At 47.6% G+C, this 20,612-nt stretch overlaps 1 protein-coding gene across 1 annotated transcript; it reads right to left on the bottom strand.

The window, feature by feature from the left end:
- Positions 1-5,778: 5,778 nt before the first annotated feature.
- On the bottom strand, positions 5,779-20,612 carry mamdc4 (MAM domain containing 4). The gene is made up of 28 exons (XM_068753247.1): positions 20,561-20,612; positions 19,390-19,479; positions 19,138-19,302; positions 17,791-17,916; positions 17,297-17,530; positions 17,083-17,208; positions 15,949-16,104; positions 15,727-15,830; positions 15,420-15,575; positions 13,948-14,038; positions 13,745-13,858; positions 13,408-13,500; positions 13,184-13,321; positions 12,959-13,101; positions 12,752-12,860; positions 12,430-12,534; positions 12,144-12,278; positions 11,554-11,681; positions 11,040-11,256; positions 10,816-10,953; positions 10,609-10,736; positions 10,262-10,352; positions 9,557-9,706; positions 9,060-9,185; positions 8,815-8,936; positions 8,630-8,732; positions 8,246-8,442; positions 5,779-5,856 (listed from the first exon to the last, which is right to left on the bottom strand). The coding sequence occupies exons 1-28, from the start codon at positions 20,610-20,612 to the stop codon at positions 5,779-5,781; spliced, it is 3,615 nt and encodes a 1,204-aa protein (XP_068609348.1).

Here is a 20,612-nt window from a genome sequence, read left to right as displayed (position 1 = left end):
GTGAAAGACATACCATAAATGCCAATGGTTTAATCACTCCAGGGAATGCAATTGAGTGGATGTTTCAGTTGGAACAGAAACTTGCAGGACTTGCCGAGGCAGTAAATCATAGTCGTCGATCACAAACAGACAACAAGTTTGAGAAAAATCTCAAATCGATGATCTTTTCCAAGGTCGGCAACGAGGGTCGTAACTACGGGCACGCAAATCTGTTCTTTTGCCTTTCCTGATTTTTTTAACGAGTCAGTAGGAAAAAAAGAAAAAGAAAATGAAACAACTAATATAATATGGCATTTTTCTTAAATCAATACAGCTGTGGAATTTCCCCCATTATATCTCATCATAAGATTTATTCGTAGATAAAGAAACCAATGTTTTTTTTTTTTTTTAAAGGTTTTAATATAAGCCTTAATTTTTACTTTAAAATTGGCAACGTTTCCCATCTTCTTTTGAGCTGGCATTTGTCTTAAAAACATGAAATGTGACTTCATTCTTGATTTTGAGCAATCGCTCAGTCGGGGAAACACTTACCGGTACTTTTATCGCAGTGAAAGATCCAATTATTGCATCAGACTAACTTGCATCGTCTTTGATCGTGGCATGAATTGAATTATGAGTCCGTGTTGATTCCAATTCACAATATAGTTCAATGAATCATACAATGCATGTGCGGTTGGCTACTTACTGTGTTACAGTCGGTTCCGAGTACAGCCAGGTGCCTTGCAAGGAAAGCCTTTGCGTGTGTGCCTTGCCTAAACCTGTTCCCTGTATATAGCTGGAATGCAAATCACTCACACGTGACACGGTGATGACAACAGCTTTTCAAGGAAATGGATGCGCTGCTGAGAATTATCTTTTTTTGGTTTGACATCTGTGATGCTTGAAATGTGACAATATCCCTCATGCCGTCAGCAAAATACTTCCATTATGAATATTGCCAGCACGTGCGTAATACTAAATCCAACTCTTCATTGAATTGACTTCCATGCTGTCATCGATGTGCTAAGACAGAGACGAAAACAAGGCCAAATGAATCCTTGAAAGGGTTCCACTGATGGGACTCCAGCTCCCCTGAGAGGGTCCAATGATCCCCCACCTGCACTAGGGAGAGGCCACCTGCTGACAGGGTCTGATCGCTGTTTGCTGAGCTGAGCGTCTTCCGGTTCAGAGGACACAATTAATGAGTAGAAGCTGCTCGTTTGAGTTTCTGTGGTGTCAGCCGTCCTGGCATCAGGCAGGAGGGCGTCAATTCAACGACCCCGCCGCAAAGAGAGGGCCCGCCGCAAAGAGAGGGCCGCCGCAAGGAGAGGGCCCGCCGCAAAGAGAGGGCCCGCCGCAAGGAGAGGGCCCGCCGCAAAGAGAGGGCCCGCCGCAAAGAGAGGGCCCGCCGCAAGGAGAGGGCCCGCCGCAAAGAGAGGGCCCGCCGCAAGGAGAGGGCCCGCCGCAAGGAGAGGGCCCGCCGCAAGGAGAGGGCCCGCCGCAAGGAGAGGGCCCGCCGCAAGGAGAGGGCCCGCCGCAAAGAGAGGGCCCGCCGCAAGGAGAGGGCCCGCCGCAAGGAGAGGGCCCGCCGCAAGGAGAGGGCCCGCCGCAAAGAGAGGGCCCGCCGCAAGGAGAGGGCCCGCCGCAAGGAGAGGGCCCGCCGCAAGGAGAGGGCCCGCCGCAAGGAGAGGGCCCGCCGCAAGGAGAGGGCCCGCCGCAAGGAGAGGGCCCGCCGCAAGGAGAGGGCCCGCCGCAAGGAGAGGGCCCGCCGCAAGGAGAGGGCCCGCCGCAAAGAGAGGGCCCGCCGCAAGGAGAGGGCCCGCCGCAAGGAGAGGGCCCGCCGCAAAGAGAGGGCCCGCCGCAAGGAGAGGGCCCGCCGCAAGGAGAGGGCCCGCCGCAAGGAGAGGGCCCGCCGCAAGGAGAGGGCCCGCCGCAAAGAGAGGGCCCGCCGCAAGGAGAGGGCCCGCCGCAAGGAGAGGGCCCGCCGCAAAGAGAGGGCCCGCGCAAGGAGAGGGCCCGCCGCAAAGAGAGGGCCGCCACAAGGAGAGGGCCCGCCGCAAAGAGAGGGCCCGCCGCAAAGAGAGGGCCCGCCGCAAGGAGAGGGCCCGCCGCAAAGAGAGGGCCCGCCGCAAGGAGAGGGCCCGCCGCAAGGAGAGGGCCCGCCGCAAAGAGAGGGCCCGCCGCAAGGAGAGGGCCCGCCGCAAGGAAAGGGCCCGCCGCAAGGAGAGGGCCCGCCGCAAAGAGAGGGCCCGCCGCAAGGAGAGGGCCCGCCGCAAAGAGAGGGCCCGCCGCAAGGAGAGGGCCCGCCGCAAGGAGAGGGCCCGCCGCAAAGAGAGGGCCCGCCGCAAGGAGAGGGCCCGCCGCAAGGAGAGGGCCCGCCACATGGGCCTCGTGACGGTGTGTTTGGGTGAGCACAGAGCGCAGACAATCTCAGGCTGACTAAGTAGATCTGGTCTTTGATTTGAATTCATGACATTGTTGGAGGATCACCGGCACTGGATCGACTGGATTTACAGGATAAGTAAGGCTGCTCCCTTTAAATCACCGATCTATTTTAAAAGCAGATTGCACTGATTTGATTTTTGTTGTTGTCATTTTTACATTATATCCTCACTGAAACTTTCTCTCTAACATTGCAGTGACAAATAGACTTTGCAACCTCCATGCCAGCCCACATCCTTTGCTGATTCCCGTGCTTCATCAGACCCTGAGCCATGGACCTATATATATATATTAGAGTATATGTAGAGTATAAAAACTTTTTGTCATAACACACACATATCTTTACTCAAGTTCTCTCCTGGTTGAAATCAGATGCATCGATATCAGGAGTATATTAAAAATGAGTTCATTAAAGTTGCCATATTTTTCCCATTAACTTTATTTTTGTCAGCAGATTCCTGACAAAGGGCCTGGTTTACATTTCCCATCAATGCCAAGGAAGGGTGGCACCAGCTGGAATGATTGCAGCACTTATGGACAGGCTGCACAGTGGGCGTTTGGACTTCCCACTGCAGGTACGACGTCCCAGTGTGAGCAAAGGTGGTGGAATGTGACACGCACCTGTAAATGTCTGCAATGCAACAAGTCCATTTGATGGCTGTATTTAATAGTTGATTGTACTGAGACGCGAGAAAATGATCCAACGAGCCTGACATGAAAGCACTGGGTGCCGGATAACATATCATTTGGGGGAAGCTACAGCTGCGATGTAAATGTAAACGTGAAAAGAGGTTCGGCTGAAATAATTCCTGTCTTGAGGAGCGCATTGATGCCGTGTTTCAGTATCTAATCCAGTCCTTTACTCCTTTCATTTGCATCGTCATTTGTGTCAGTCTCTGTGGTAAGGAAGCCAAACGTTTATTATTAGAAGACCTTTTTAATGTAGTCGCATTAGTACTTTTACACCCTACTATGGGCCCTTCTAACGCTTCACACATGCAGCGGGCATCGCCATGGCCGGCACGCCCGGAGCAGTTGGAGGGCGGTCCCTTGCTCAGAGGCACCTTGGCAGTGCTCTGGAAGTAGACTGGTCCCTCTCCAGCCACCAGTCTGGGCCAGGACTCCGGTTCCTAACCCACTGAACAGAAAGATTAGCAGAGGATAGTTTTGACCCATCGACTTCTGAGTTATGGGCCCAACACGCTGCACCACCCTGCTGATAAACTCCGGCACCCCACGTAGGGGTTGAACCCACAATCCTGAGATTAAGAGTCTCCTGCTCTAAAATCTGAACGAGCTACAGGCTCAAACAGAAACATTTTGCAACTTTCCAAATGTGGAATGGAAAGGAGGGGTGGTGAGATGGGTCAGGCGTGCAGAAGCTGCTTGGAGACAAAGGCAAAATGATTCCTCATGTGTCCGTCAAGGTCTCGTTTCTGTCTCCATTAGGCTTTTCTGACGATGCGTCTGCTTTTCCTCAGAGCCTTGCCCGACTGTCCAGTCTGGCTGCTTACCCTCCAGGCTCCCTGAGACACCTGGAGCCTGAAGAGGAGGAGCCAGGTCAAATCTCAAAATACATGAAAATGTATCTAGAAACTAAGCATCAAAGGATTTGGTTCAGTTTGATTAGAAAACAACAAATCAATAAGTGAACCTTGAGTTTTGGATCTTTTATCACAGAAACGTATTCAGATCCAAGACTGTCAATGCTCAATGTTTAATTAAGCAGATGTTGTGTCTAATTAAATAAATTAAATTCTTAATGTTATAATTTAAAACAGGACACACGTGATTACTCCCAAAGGAGGGCAACAACACTCTAACTGTAAATTAGAATGAGAGAAACAACCTTTTATTAATCCATCACTGATGGCTTCATAAAAACATCACCTCACTGGCGGAGCTTTCCCTCGTTCAGCAGTGCCTTACCAACCATATTCACATTCTATTCATCTCCACATGCACGAACTAACGCGCGCCTGGACGCACGGACACACTCACGTTGAACGCAGCAGAGGTCCATCGGCGGGATTGCGGGGCTTTGCGCTCTGCCTCCGGTACTGCATCCAGCCGCAGACCAGCTCGTGCGCGATCATCACGTACAGCAGGAAGATGAGCAGGGCGGGATCCATGCACGCAGCCTCACGCAGCCTCACGCAGCCTCACGCAGCCTCACGCAGCCGAGCTGCAGACCGCGCTGGCCTCTGCAGGCGGACCAATGGCGGGACGAGGAGAGGCTCCTCGCGCACAGTGCACACCCCCGTGCACTGTCTCCCAACTTCAGATGCGCAAATCGCCAAACACAAAAGGCTGCTGCGGGCGCGCGCACTTCACCAGTGACAGCACGCCATCCTTCGGGGATTTTCTTTCTGTCTCACTCACAGCGGCAAAGAGGAGACATCGGATGATGTTGCCGTAGAGACGCGACCGTTGCTAAGGAAGGGCATGACGTCGTCATTCCCCTCTTCTCAAAGATAAATTAAGAGTTTTGACCGCAAAAGAGTCAAGGCACATAGACACATTTTTAAATTTAAAACTGGAAAAGCACGCAGAGAGCGCAAACCTCCGACAAGGCAAATCAATCAATCAATCAATAACCAACCCGGCTACACACTCCCGCATGGATCTAGATGGTGATCCGCATCATAATCAAATGGTTATCAATCGTTCTTGGCATCTTGAAACCATAAAGTAAAAGTGAATCAGAGTATTTTAAAAAAATCCATAAATAGAGTTTTAATGTTAAAATGTAATATTTGTTCCTCATTCTGGATCAGATCCGGATGACTGTGATTTTTGGTGAGTGAATTGAAGAAATAAGATTTATAAGATGATTTTTTTTGAAAAAAACGTAAATGGGAATGTCGGTGTGAGATTGCGTGTGCGTGTGCGTGTGCGTGTGCGTGTGTGTGGTGTGTGTTATACAGACAGATAAGATAAAATAAGATCGCTCTCAACATTTAAAGACTAAGGCCCATCTTCAGATTTTTTTTCATCCATATCCATCGAGCAGTTTTTCCTAATCCTAAGAAACAAACAAACACAAACAACAGCAAAAACATAACCTCCTTTGAGGAGGTAATAAAACGCAAACAGCGCCTATAGTGCTCCTACATCTGTACAGATGTGCTCCCTGGCATGCGTGCATGTACATGTTTACCATATATTACCCAATATGCTATTGTGCCATTGTCTGATGCACCTGCCTCTTCATCTCCAGGTAAACAATGTTAAGGCCCCAGTATTATGAGTATACAAAGGAGCTATCAGTTCATCAGAAAAAAGATGAAAGAAATTCCAATCCAGCTGCGTGGAGATTACAAATGCCCCGATGCGAGACAGATGCCGTCTCTGGAATCACTGGTGCAGTCTGAGCCACGACCACGAGCCCACCTCCTCTCTACACCGCCTTCCCTTCTCCCTCACGTAGAGCAGCTGTGGCCAGAGGTTGAGGGTTTCATCACAATCCTCAACACCCGCCATGAGGAGAGGCTCTATGTGCCGTTAGGGATCTTAATCCGGTTCTCTTTAGCACCACAGGCGACATTAATTCCACCAGCAGAGAACGTGAGGAGGAGGGGGATTGACTGTCTGTGTCTTTTCCCAAGATGGAGGCAAAATACCCAAACATTTGAGATTACGTGATTTTTTTAGGAACACCAGATACTCTCTACTGCAAAAATACAACATTTTTATCACCTCAGATTCTTCGTTGTCCACTTATGTAATTACCCGGTGGGTTTATTTAGGACCAAACTCAAAAAGCACACCGTTCAAGCCCTTCGAAGCTCAAGTTTAATTCACTGATCATCGGAGCTCAAGTACACAATTCTGATTATATCACCAGACACATCCAAACATCCTTCAGGCTTTACAAATCATTGGATGACATTTAACCATCTAGTTTTTATCTTATCCAAGTTTTGCTTCTCTCTCTTTCCTCTAATGAAGGTGCATTCCACATCTTTCGATACAGGCCAATCAGAGGTGGATATAGTACGACGTTTACTCTGCTCTACTCCCACAATGCAACTCAACAGAGTCTTTAATAAGAGCTTCAGTCCCCGCGTCTGACCGTTCAGGCTATTGTGAATGCGCGTAGTCTAAAATTAAGATGACATTTAATTTCTTTTCCCCTTTTTAACATAGACCATCCTGACTTACAGAACCCAAACAACTCCATCACGCAAGCAAACACAAGTCAGTGCTGCAGGCAGAGGTCTGTACCCAGACCTGCTCCGATTCGGCCTTCGTCAGTGTTCCAGTATTTGTTGGCGTTTGTGTACATCAGTTGTACTAGCAGCAGTAAACTAGTTTGTAAACTAGTTTACTGCTGCTAGTACACATCTGTGTAACCACTCCGGCTGCTGTTGATGTCTGTACCTGTATGGTCTTTGTATTTTGTCCTTAATGTTAGATGTAGCACGACTTCACCGAGCAACGTTCCTAGTCTGTGAACCCCCACTGACAATGGCAATAAACCACTTCTGATTCTGATTCTATACGTGTGTGTGTGTGTGCGTCATGTAAGAGTGATATCGCCTTAATTTCACAAATAACCACCGCTGCCACCGCCTCATGCCACCTCCATCTCCCTGTGATCACCAGAGAGCTGCAGAAAGAAGGAGAAGAGTCGATCAATCAGCGAGAACAATCTGGAACGTTAATCGTCTCGCATCTCGTCAGCTCTGTGAAGTTAACGTATTTATTTCTGAGAGAGTCGGTGAAATTGAGGCTTTATCCAAACACTGCATCAAGATTTTTCTCTTGGATCTCTGCCTGACGCCTCTTTATTTGCCACAGGAATGTAGTTAATGCTCCTGCTCATTGACTTTTTCTCTTTAATGGTAAATGGACTGCGCTTATAAAGCACTATTTCCACCGTTCCGGTGCTCAAAGCGATTTAAATGAGGCCTCACATTCACTGCTGCCATGCAGGGTGCTGCCAGACCCACTGGGAGCAACTTGGGGTTCAGTGTCTTGCCCAAGGACACTTCAACATGCGGACAGAGATGGGATTCTAACCACTGATTTACTGATCACTGGACACCCCACTCTACCAACTGAGCCACAGCCTCCCCTAGTGGTTAAACATGTCTTTCACTATACTTTTCAGGTGCATATACTCACAGACACATTATTGAAGCCAGCTGCCATTGGATGGTTCCTCTGTGATGGAATGAGCACACGGTCCCGCTGGGGGGAAAACAAAAAACAAAGGAGTGAACCTAAGAAGCTGCAGCTTGCTGAAACAAAAGCCAACATATTTTATTCTTTTCTGGTTATAGTCTGGGATTTTCTCATCTGAGGAGAAGAATGTAGATACATGAACGGCATATCTAATGTGACTGATTTAAAAATAAACACGATGAATTGTGATGTGATGAGGACATTTACATTTAGTTAATGAGACTTAACATGTTAAACGAGTCCTATTTGGTAAGAACTCATCATCGACAGCAGTTAGTTACAGATACACATCATGACCTACAAAAACCCACACTCCTTTGATTCCCCGGATTAAAGAATATGCAAAGTAAATATCAATTTATCGCAAGCGTCTGCAGTGAGAGCAGGAAGCAGGTAGAGGAGAATCCAGAGAAGTGGAGGTCTGCTCTAGAAAAGAGAGGAATGAAGGTGAGCAGGAGTAAAACAGAGGACATGTGTGTAAATGAGAAGGTCCCAGGGGGGGCAGTGAAGCTACAAGGAATGGCTCGAGCCTCAGTGCCCACAAAAGAATCCTTCCAAGGTGATGAAAACACAATCGTCGGTCTTTTTCAGAGATCATAAACCACATTGTGTTAAATTGATGCCATTGTCTTACTGTGAGTCCTGATTCATATGCTTCATTCCAGAAACCAGCACCAGCCGAGGAAGACGAGGAAGGACCGGCACTGGAAGCAGTGAATCCCTGTCGGGTTCGCAGGTAGTAAACCAGCAAGGCGATCAATGTGCCGATCAGCAGCAGGACCACAACGACGGACGCTGCAATCCCTCCCTTGTTGTCTGTCTTCGTTAGTCCTACGGGACACAAGTTTAGTTTCTACAGCCGCTTTGTCGTCAGTTCGTCTTTTCCACGCTCAACCATGAAAAGCAGGGTTGTTTTTCTTTGTAATCATTTATTCATCGATAGATTCTCTACGTTTTCCTTTCGTCTCGCACGCAGTTAGTTAAGCGAGGAGGAGAAACATTCAGAAGCACATCTTACTGTTCACGTCTGTGATTTCATCTGCGCAGTTGATTCCGACCGTGTACAAGATGTCATCCACGGCGACAAAGCCCGACGTCCCTTTGACTCCCTCAAACACAATCTGATGACAATAAGATGATGCAGAATGGGATGCCTTGACGGGCTCAGAACATGCTTCAGTATAAATATTACTACATACTGACCTGGTATTCCTCAGTAGATGAGATGTTGACATCAAAGCGTCTCCATGGTCCCAGTTCTCGGACTACCAGCAGCTGATGGAGCTGATCTTCAGCCAGCCTCCAAACTCTCAGCTCGCTGTTCACTGCATGCGTGGAAAGAACGTGGTTCTTATTCCAGAATAGAAAACGGGAATTACACCAAACATCCAAAGCACACATGAAGCGCTTCCATATCGATTCAAGCATATCAAAAAAGAGATCCTTACATGAATATGCCAAGTAAGCCCAGAACTTCAGGCAGGTGCCTTTGGTGGGAGGCAGGTGAGGGCTCAGCAGCTGAGCGTTCTGATTGGCTGCTGTCCGGCTGGTGCTTGGAAAGAACAGAAAGTGACCTGGAAGAAAGGAAATTTGGGCAGAGACGATTAAAAAAATGAAATGTCTCACTTTCTTATTGCAAAATGATTGATCCGGCGTATTATTTTTTTCCCTTTTTTTTGGGGGGGGGGCAAAATATATACTTACCTTTTGTGCGTAGTTTAGTTAAACTGCTTTGTTTAGTGTAAACAGCTGATAAATGAAAAACATCAACAACTTCATCTTACAATGAGAGATGAATTATTCTGCTTCCTACTCTAGAAGGAATGTTGTGCTTGAAAGACATGAAAGTACCCCCCACCCCCCCACCACTCTCAGTGTGATGATCTCTCCGAAAAGCACCCGTGGCTTGCATGTCAGTGCTCACAGCGCCGCCTCTGGAGTTTACCTCGCTCCGTGCCCAGAGTGTGGTCCGCCGCCGGGGTGGAGTAGTGTGTCTCCGCCTCCTGGCTCGTCAGCTCCCAGTCCTGTTTGTCCACTTTAACGTTCCCAGTGTTGCTCCAGCTACACATCCCTCTCTCCAGACTGCACGAAGAGCCTGAGATATTTAATAGAATAAATCAGAAACAAGTTCTTGCAAGTAAACTGTGTGATGGGGAATAAAGAACAGCAATCCAGTCAAGTTTGAGACAGCAGCAACACAAATCTAGCAAGTGATCTGAGTTGCACTGAGGTTTGTCCTCTAGGGGACAGTTAAATGAGTAGAGTGGTGCAGCTGGACGGCCAACCTGTTCTGATATTAAGTGTGTAGGCGTTACTGGATGGAGATCGGATCATGCATTTCTCATAATTGGATGGAGATTTCGCCATATCTTTTCATTGAAGTTTTGTGACTAGAAGCCTGAGTTCCAGCATGGTGGCACAGTGGTTAGCGCTGTTGCCACACAGCAAGAAGGCTGATTGGTGACGCTAAATTAACCGTAGGTGTGTGTGGCTGATTGTCTGTCTCTGTGTTGCCCTGCGATGACCTGGCGGCTTGTCCAGGGTGTACCCCACCTCTCACCCAGCACGACCCGCAACCCGGTAACGGACAAAGCGGGTCAGAAGATGAATGAACGAGTTCCTGCTTACGTTACATGAAGCTGATACAAACCTGGATCTTCACATGGGTGAGCTGAAAGGACGATGTCATCCAATGCAATGTGAGTGTTTTCGCCTCCAGCGCCGACTGCTTCAAACTCCAACTGCAGAGTGGACGAGACGTTGTCTTGCTTTTTACATTTTTTTTAATTAATATTTATAAAAAAAAAAGGCCTTCTAAATTTCTGGGTCAAATCCAGCTTGGGAGATGAAAAAGTTATTTTCTCGTAAAAAAAGAAATATTTAAATTTAACCATTTAAAGACTATAATTAGATGAATGACTTCATAATATAAACAATGTTAAATGCAACAGAGAGTAAAGGTGTGCTGCGTTTCAGCCTCAAGCCTCTGCACGGTACCTGCCAGTCCACCAAGGCACTGGAGATGTTGCCGCTGCCGCGGCGCCAGACACCCCCCTGGTTCAGACTGTCCGTAAAGATTTCCACCGGCTCTCCGGCCGCTGGCTTCATGTACAACGTAAGGGAACCTGCACACGCACACGCACACGCAGTTGTACATCTATCGGCCGTCGTTGTGCGTGATTGATCTTGTGAAGGTTGTCTCACCAGGATTCTCTCCTCCCATGTGATACCAGAAATGGATGCACTCCGTCTTGGCAACTCCTTGGCGAACAAGGGAGGTGAGGACTCCCTTTTGACCGGGAGGAAGGATGTTCGCTCCGGTGTTAACCATCATGTAGAAGCCTGAGAAGCCAAACAGGCGTAGGAAAGATCACAGCTCGCCGTTTCCGGTTATCTGTCATGTGTTCTTAGACATTACCCTCTCTCACCCTTATCGGTTTCCAGAGTGTGGTCAGTTTTGGGTTCAGTTGTCATGGCGGTGAGTCCGCTGCGGTGCAGCCAGTGAACTTTGCCGGAGCTGCTGTAGCCACACCGCTGGCCTTCAAAGGAGCATATCCTGGGCACGCTGCACGGCCGGCCCACAAACGTAACGTCATCAATGGCCACGCGCCCATCAAAGCCGGAGCGCACTGCCTCAAACATCAGCTGGAAGCAGGTCAAAGGTCAGAAAGCGGGTGGGGAGATTATCGCTTCATTTCTTCAGATGCGCTTCTGACTGCTGAGAGACAAAGGACTCGACTAAAACGGCAGAGACAAAACTAATTCTATGAGTCTCTTAAACGTTTCCGGAGCGTCACAAATGACCACTAGCACCTTCTGCTGTCAAAGACTGCAACGCTGCTTTGCTGTGAGACATCAGAAATGTTCTGTGGCGCTGACAGGTGCATGCGGCACAAAACGGGAGTTTCCTCCGGTGCTACTCTCAGGCCGACACCTTGGTACCTGAAAGTTAGTGAGCTGGTGCGGCACCGAGCAGTGGGCCTCGTGCCACGTGTTGCCGTGAGCGCCGCGCCGCGTCCAGAGGAGCATCTCGAAACCTTTGGTGTCCAGCAGCTTCACATTCAGAACACCTGGACGGGATCAGCGGACAAGGATCGACCAGGAGGAGTTCAAATGTCAAAAGAAATTATACATCATGTATATTTAGGCCCGAGGTCGATGAAGGGCACATTTTCAACATTTGTTAAATAAATAAATTAAATAAAACAACAACAACAACAAATAACTAAAGCAGTGAACAATCGCAGTGATGTCAGAGACATAACAGGGATTGATTCCAGTTGCTGCTGCTAAAGGTGACAGAACTAGCAGCTGCCTTCAAGGACCTGAACACATGTCATGATTCCCATTTAGATTTTAGCCTTGCATTTTGTGTTTTCTCAAGTTGCCTTTGTTTATTTTTGATCCGGTTGATCCCAAAAGATATTCAGGAATATTCAGAAACACAAATGCCATCAAACAGGCAGAATATTACTCCTCTCCCTAAATCGACACTGACATTTGGCTGTGATCTCACTCCAAGCTGCCCTCACCTGCGTCCGGCCCGTACAGCTTGTAGAAGAAGGACAGGCAGTAATCTGTGGGACCCGGTGACTGTGTGAAGGAAAGGAAGCGGCCAAACGCACCACGGAGAGACGGGCTCCACATGTCCACAGCGAGGCTTCGGCCTGGACATCAACAGACAGCAGCAGCACCGAACGAGACTTTCAGGACACCACAAGTACGGCCATGACGCTGATGATGATGATGATGATGATGCTGCGATGTCTCTGCCCGAACCCGAGTGTGATCTCACACTTCATGTTTAGGCGAGCTCACCGACTCCGATGGTGTGGTCCATCCCCTCGAGCACCGTCCAGTCAAAGTTGTCACTGTTGTCCTGGTACCATCCGCAGAGGTCACTTTCAAAGTTGCATGAGAGCGCTGCCCCCCCCCCCCAAAAAAAGAACATAAATATATATGAACATGTATGATGCAGCAAAGTTATTCCTCTGGGGTTGTGAGATAACGATCGGATCGGGCGAATGGCGCCGGCGGGCGTTGGATCCCGACACGCCGGCGGAACGTTGCACAGAGACACGATTGACATTATTCACTTGGCCAAGATGTGGCTTGAAATATTGTGGCGGTTCTGAGTTACCTGTCGGGGCGTACGGAAAATAGTCCGCATGGCAGCCGTCAAAGTGGACGCTTCTCACTCTGATGTTTGCACACTGACAAAGCTTGGCAGCGCGAGCTTCAAACACCAGCTGGTGGAAGGTAAAAGAGGAACAGCGGAAAAAAGAGAAGCCACACTTTGAAAATGCTTGTTTTAATTTGAAATCTCTTCATCTATAATCGGTCAGACCTGGACGCGATTTCTTCTCTGTCCAACAGTCAAGTCGACATGTTGCCACGACTCCTCCTCCTCATTCCCCGTCTTCCCGCTGAACTCCCACAGTTTGGGGAGGGGCCCCAGGAGGCTGTCGATCACCCGGACCGAAAGCTCACCTGCAGCACAGACATAAGCAGCATCTGAATCCCGTGTCCCTGGAAACAGCCAAGAGGCAAAACAACAACATCTCCTAGTTACCGATGTGACTTGCATTCCCAGTTAATGCAAAATCAAACTTTAGGGCGCAGGCTGGGCCAGTGGGGCCCAGCAGGGGGGTCCGTGTTTGGGCGTCGGTCAACTGCTGCCCCGGGGCCCCGCTTACATACAGGTACTCCTCTAAGGAATATAGAAGAAGCAAATATCAAACACTTTTTAATCAGTAAACTGAAGCCGGGGGCTGTGCTGACGGGGGGAACGGCTACCGTTGGATGTGGCGTTTTTATACAGCGCCCACTGCTGAGTCCCGATGCTGGAGTCAGTCCAGCCTTTGCTGCCGTTAACGTAGGAAAAGTCTCCTGCAGGAAGGATTCATGACGACCTCAGTCGATATTCATGCGATGTGGCACCTCTTCAAGGTTCGCGTTGAATTAAAGCTTTGCTGGCATTAGCAATCCTGTGATGTCGGAATATTTGCTTTTCAAATTTAACAGTCTCGTATTCTTGCTTTCCAAACATCCACTATTTTAGACGCTAACTCATTTTCCTGGTTCTTTTCCGGGGTTGCAGATAATAGATCTGAATCAGGATGAGGAGACTAACCACATTTCGCTTCATCGTCTGCATCTTTGCAGTCAGCATGGAAATCGCACATCTTGTCGGGTTCAGTGCACGGGTCTTTAGGCGGGTCAGGGAACTTTGCCCAGGTTGCATTTCCTGTTCAGGCCAAGAATGTGAAGTATATGATTTGTCACACATTTATTCTTGTCCTGTCAATATGTGGAATGAGGATTAATAAGTATCACCGGATGCCACACGGCATTCAGGGGACAACACGATGCTGTCAACAGCGACACCCCCGAAGGCAAAGTCCCTGATCGCTGCCATTATGACAATCTGTGATAAGAGAAGAAACACACAAAGAGTTGATAAAGAACAGAATGATTTCTATTAAATGTTTATGGAGAGAATAAATTCCATAACATTTTAATATAGATCAAGTAAATCAGAAGATCCAGAATTTTTGTTGTCATTTTACTAATATTTTATTCATTATTATATTTTTTTTGTGATGGAAAGCTTGATTTCATCTGTGTGTTTGGATTTAACTAATCCAAGTCACCTTAAATTGTGATTGCTGGCTTTAGATTTTCCGCAGCTGTTTTCACTACTGATTCAAGACTGTAGAAGTTTTGCTTGATATACAAATTCTGCTTTTGCTTAATACATTAATCTATATTTATTTGTGTTTTTGAAAAACATGTTTTTGTCTGTTAGCATTTCTGAATAGGACATTAGTGTTGACTGCTATATCCTTAATATAAATAATACCTGCGATACCTGTATCAGTACTTCAGCCACGCCACAAACCATCAATAACTACAGTACATTAATGCTTGGAAGAGTCTGATGGACTTGAGCCCCGGCTTGAATTTAGAATCACACGAACGACAATGCAAGCATTCGGAGATTGAAATCAGAATTCTGAGATTAGAATCACAGCGTCCACATTAGTACTACTACTGATTGGTTATCAGATGCCATTCCTTGCCTGTGGGATCTGATGCTACTCTTCAGATATTTGATCGTAGCGATCACATCTAATATTAGTTCTGGACCTTTGTTCAAGTTATGATGGCTTTATGGAAAAGAAGAGACATTTCTTTTAGTAAGAGCTGAGGCTTATTTCCAGACAATGCAGAACAGAGACCTGTCATGATAACTCCTTCTGTTGGAGGCTACTGTGCACCTGAAACATTGTAATTAGGTTATTGAAATTTTAAAAACATCTCATCCACTGATAAGATCTATTCTGGCACAATAATGGAAATACACTTCTAAAAAACGAACCTTAAGAAGCGCTAGTTTAGCATAATTGAAGAAAAGCAGAAAGCACTGGTCATCTGATGCCACTACTCCACTAGCATTTTATTACGCCTACGCCAGGTGAGGAAAATGTTTCAGACAGCGGGTGATAACAGTCAGCGTAAGCGGGGCATCACATTGATTTAGTGATTTCAGCTCCAGACCTGCACCTGTTGCTCGTCACGTCAGGGTGTCGCCACAGCAAGTCGATTGCATGCTTAATTCTGGTAAAATTCTTAAGCCGGACACCATTCCTGCCACGCGCTCTGCAGTTTTCCGAGCGTGGGACCGGCTCAAGGGAGACACTACCCGTGCTGCTTCTGAGGCTGCGTTGGGGTTCGTTCATCTGATTTTGCTTGCTGGTAAACACAACATTCAAATATGCCCTCCCCTCCCCTGGTGAGGCACTCACTTGGAAAACAGAGTCCGTGACAATCGCCACCTCGGCCTTCACCCAAACGTCGCCGATTGCTCCGGCCCGCTCCCACACGGGGTAGATGCTCCGATCTGCCACCAGCACCGTGAGGCCGCCGGACCTCGGGCCGAACTGGTGGGTGTACATCACCATCTGCAGCAGAGCGGCTAGAGTACTTCATTTTCCTTTTCCAATTATTTGAACTTGATGTCATTGAGACAAAAATAAAATCGCTGGATAATAAAGGTTGCAGCAGTGAAAGGAAAGTGTCTGTGATCAAAGGAGGGAGTAGCTCTGGACTCACCTTACAGGGATGCGATGAATTGGTGGGTTCAAGCTGGGGACTTTGGAAAGCAGCCCAGTCCATTGTGAGGCCGCCATCCGGGACAGTGACGTAGAGGAAATGTCCTAAAATAATAATAACAATAATCAAATCCTTTAATTATTATTGGTTTTATAATGAGTAAATCTGTAAATACTAGTAAAAAATATCGATATGGTTCCCGCAGGCTGTTGAGCATTCTACCTGTTCTGCTGTTGTTGGAATGATCCCGGCCCGGGCCCTTCAGAGGATCCGTGATGGAGATGCTCTCCTGATTCGTCCTGACCCATTTCAGTGTGGATAGAGAAGACAGATTCCAGTCGCAAAGACCCTCCTCAAAGTCACAGCGCCTGAACCCCTCTGGAGACACATTCAATTCGCTTATAGAATGTACAGGCGATCAATTCAGGCGATCAACTCTTGACCTTTTTCTCCGACTGTTCTCTCTAATGGCGCAGAGGCGACAGGTGTTGTTCATGTCGCGATGTTCTAAACCTGTATGACAGGTCGACAGGAGGCGCCTAGGAAACAAGCTGGACAGTTTTACTCTCCTCCTTCAGTCATTCTGGGCATCTTTTCCTCAACCTCACAAACAAGGTTGAGTTGCTCGACCCTTACCCAAAGACAAAGCAAAAACAAGATGGCGTTGCACAAACAGACTGAATATTTATGGTCAATTCGACAGCTTTTTGTTGTTGTTCTTGAAGGGATGAGATCTGCATCTCAGCTGTCATCACGCGAAGGAAGAGTTGAGACTGCCGAAAAGCATCATCAACTAGAAAAAGACAATCAGAGACTGCAGACCCCGCCTCCAAAAGACTATTGGATCTTGTGAGACAGTAAACAGGGCTTCCGGATCAGAGGGGCCAAACCTGCTCTAGCTTGCTGCTCCGAAACGTACTACAAGACTCCTTCTGGACTCTTTTTCCCATCATGCCATTCGTGTCCCTCCCTCTTAAAGCGGCAGTTTACAGAACAGGCACAATTCCAGATGTAAAAATAATTCTAGAATCTGGATCCAGATCCGGATCAATGCCATTCGGACAGAACCTTGCTTGTGTAAATATTTCAAGTCGATTAGGTTACTAGTTTTTGAGTTATGCGCTCGGACAGACAGACAGACAGACAGACAAACAAACGCACCCAATTGCAATACCCTCGCCTCCGCTTCGGCGAGGGTAAAAACTGGCTGAACTGCCCCTTTAATCCCGACTCCCGATACGTGCTATGCCTGACAGCCAATCCTTTTGAAGTGCTCTGTTGATTTGTGCTTGATTCATCCACGTATGCAGCGTATTTCCTGCCGTGTGACATCAAAGGGAGCGGCGGCTCTCTCACCACAGCGTTCCTCATCTGTGTCATCGCCACAGTCGTCGCTGCCGTCGCAGACCTGCCTCAGGTCCACGCAGCCGCCACGCCTGCACTCCATCATGCCGGCGGGACATTCTTTACCGGGGAGTGGTGCTGATGGTGAACACAGAGAACACATATCCTCATTGTGACGTCTCTATAGATACACCGGGATGGGACGTTTCATTGTTAAGGGACTCACAGGGCAGAGCGCAGTCCAGAAACTCCAACTGGTCCACTGCCACGTCCCCTCGTCTCCCGACAGAGCGCTGTGAGTGAAGACGGATTTGGAAGGGGGTGAGGATGCGACCCAGGAAGACGGTTGCCTCCCTCCAGCTGCGGACACTGGTGGCCTCGGGGCGCCACACCACGGCCTCTCGGGAATCCTGGCGGAGGACGGACGCCCACAGAGGCGCAGAGTCCAGCCCCGAGTGACCTGCAGGCGACAGTAAACTATTTCATTTATAGAGTGGCTGAGGGAGGAATAAAATGCCTTTAATGTACGTGACAATAGGAACGTCTAATGATAGACTTTACGACAGTTAAAGGTACAAAATCAAATCAAATCAAATGGGACAGTTGTGAAAAAACCAAAATACATTTTAATAGTAGCTGAAGTCCCATTTTTGACAATGTGCTTCAAGAATCGGGCCAAAGCAGATGCTGAAAGCGTGACCCGTCTGAGAGCAGCGATACCTGAGTCCCAGAGGAAATATCTGAGACGAAGGCGACACGTTGGGGAAGTGTCTTTCATCTCTGGAGCCGTTAAGACCGCCGAACTGAGAGATCTTGCCTTCACTGAAGTCACTCCCATGAATGAACCTGTGCGAGGGAAATGTGGATGCTTCACTTCAGGTCGAACATAATGGCCATTTTTAAATGAAAAGATAAGTCAGTAAGTCGAGGTCTAAATCTGAGCCGGTTTAATTCAGAGTACTTTACGATTATATATTTGTACTTTTTAAAAAACGTTTTACTGCACTGGTGTCACCTTTCATGCTCCGTTAATCCATTCTAATCATCCATTGGAGAGATAAGTGTATAACAATAACGGAGCATTAGCCGCGGCCTGTAAGTAATCATCTCCAGCTCGACAGAGCTTCACAGTCGGCTTTGGGTCAGAGGTTTGCTACACATCATGCTGGCGACGGGTTATCAGCTTTATGTCATGATCATGTGGCAAAAAAACAAAAACAAATGGATGAATCCAGGTTTAACTAGAGGGAGCTCAAATCAAAGACTTGCACACATAAAAGAGGGACGGAGGGCAGCAGGGGGTCAGTCGGTTGGGAAACGAAGTGTTACTGGTTCAAGTCCCGGCCCAGACAAAAATGTGTCCTCTCTGCATGTTAAGGGGCCCCTACATATATATACGCATGTGTGTGTGTGCGTGTGTTCACAAGGGCCCACTAGAGGTTGTAAATGTAATTTCATTGTGTGTGTGTTTTTGCATGCATAATAACAAAGTATTAAAAGATTTAGATAACAAAAACACAAAAACTGCATGAACTGACCCTTGACCTCCTTGGGACTGTGAAAATTACCGATAGTTGTAATCGCACTATAGACAGATCGTCATTGGTTACGTAGGTGAGGCACTTTTTTAAAATCCAACTTGAGAGCCTGATTCCTGCACACAGTCGAAAAGTATCTTGATGTGAACGTTGAAATGAAAGCTGAGCTGAAGGAGGCGGATAGACCCACATAGTTTTTTGTTCATTTGTCATCTTAAGGCTTTTAACAATAATAATGCATTTTCTAATTACATTTTTAACTGTATCAGCGCACAAGTTAATACTAATGGCTCATTCCCAGTTCTCGTTTTAAACACTCTATACTGGGGAGAGGGAGGAGGGCGGAAATAAGAACAAATATTCTGTATTAACTCGTATACATTTAAATATCATCACTACCCTTACAGCAGTCATCTTACACAGTCTATAGGTTCACATAATTTGCTTCTGTTACCGATCTGTTATGGAATGAGACTGTGGAGAGAGTATTTCAAGGTGCTGAGGGATGCGTGAGCGTATCCATGCCGACCTACGGCCGTCCCGGTGGTGAAGTCGGAGGACGGCCCGCTGTCAGGAAGCGTGTCTCCTCTCTGGCGTCTCTCCCAGCTGTACACGTCTGCGTTGATGGACTGGTCAGCCCATCCACACGCGCCTGTGTCCTCAAAGTCGCACTCAAAGGTTTCCCCTGTGTAGCCTTGACAGGCGTCAAACACATGAGCTCATTACTGGAAGTTCTTTGAGCGTGATGAAAGCACCAGAACTTGTTTTTATCTAAACTCACCACAGTCTTGCTCGTCGCTGCAATCAGCACAGTCACAGACAAAGTCACATTTCGTCGCAGGACTCAGGCATGGAGAAGCCCCAGAGCCACCTGATGTGGAATCAGATCAAACAGAGTTAGAGCTCAACGTGGAATAAAATGTATTTATTAAAACTCTGTCACCTCATGCTAGTTGTCAAAAAGGTCTTCAAACATGATCCGCTGATGAAGACATGCGGTTCAGTTGAAAGGACAAATTGGGGCCGGTTAGCTCAGATGTTTCGGTCCGGTCTGGAGTGTGAACCGGTTGCTGGAGAGGTGTTGGTTCACCTCCGGAGCACTTCTGGGGTGCAGTCGAGTCGGGCACCAGACCCCCCACAAGGTGCCGCTACGTGGCTGGTTGTCTACCGGGGTATCTACAGTGATATCGCCATAATGGCAACGTCCCGTGAATCACAGCAGCGCACGTGATTGGTCTCGTACGTTCTCCATCTATGCTTGAGTCTTATCAGAACTATTTACTGTCAAAGAATTACGGCACAACTGATGCCAACAAGTTCAAAGGTCAGAGGATAAGGATAAAAAAAACCCCACCTGTTAATCCAAAGTTCCCCGATGGAGACGTTACACCCCACTGATGTGTGTATGAACACAACGCAACACGTAGCGTATCACACGGGGTGACATAGCAGCACCGAAGGATGGAGGAATAATCGTCTGATAACCTAAAGTTCTGATTCATCCTGATTACAATAATAACTCGGAAAGCACTCGGACAGCACAGACCTCCGCCGAGCAGCTCGTTCCCATCCTAACTGGATCTACACCGTCCACACGGTGATCTGGATCAGCATCAAAAGGTTCTAGATCGTTCTTGGTGTCTTTATACTCCAACCATGAAGAGTAAACGTGAATCGGAGACGATGTGTATTTTTAACTGATTTTTGTATCCATAAATGGAATAAAATGACATTTTTTTATACCGACTCCATTCTGGATCCGATCCAGATGAGATCGGCTAGGATTGTTTCTTTTTATTTCTTCCTATCGTCATTGAGAATAATAGTTACATTACTCAAGTGAATTATGATTTGACTGTTAAACAACATCAGCAGCTGTGTTAAACCCGGCCAGCTGTTCTGTCGCTACGAGCTCTCCCTTGATGGCTGCCGCCGGCCGGAGGTCCTCTTACCGAACTGGAGAGTCAATAGCAGGACAACCGGCGCGAGCCTCGGCTGCAACAT

Source organism: Brachionichthys hirsutus, chromosome 19, assembly GCF_040956055.1.
Source record: "Brachionichthys hirsutus isolate HB-005 chromosome 19, CSIRO-AGI_Bhir_v1, whole genome shotgun sequence".
In the NCBI taxonomy this organism is placed as follows: Eukaryota; Metazoa; Chordata; class Actinopteri; order Lophiiformes; family Brachionichthyidae; genus Brachionichthys; species Brachionichthys hirsutus.
Note: the sequence above shows the minus strand (reverse complement) of the source record. Positions and strands in the feature narration are given on the sequence as shown.

Coding starts and splice junctions, on each gene's coding strand:
- mamdc4 (XM_068753247.1), bottom strand. CDS start 20,612: ATGTTGCAGCCGAGGCTCGCGCCGGTTGTCCTGCTATTGACTCTCCAG. Junction 17,531..17,790: donor ATATTTCCTCTGGGACTCAG/GTATCGCTGCTC, acceptor TGTCGCCTGCAG/GTCACTCGGGGCTGGACTCT. Junction 13,102..13,183: donor TGGGAATGCAAGTCACATCG/GTAACTAGGAGA, acceptor TCTGTGCTGCAG/GTGAGCTTTCGGTCCGGGTG.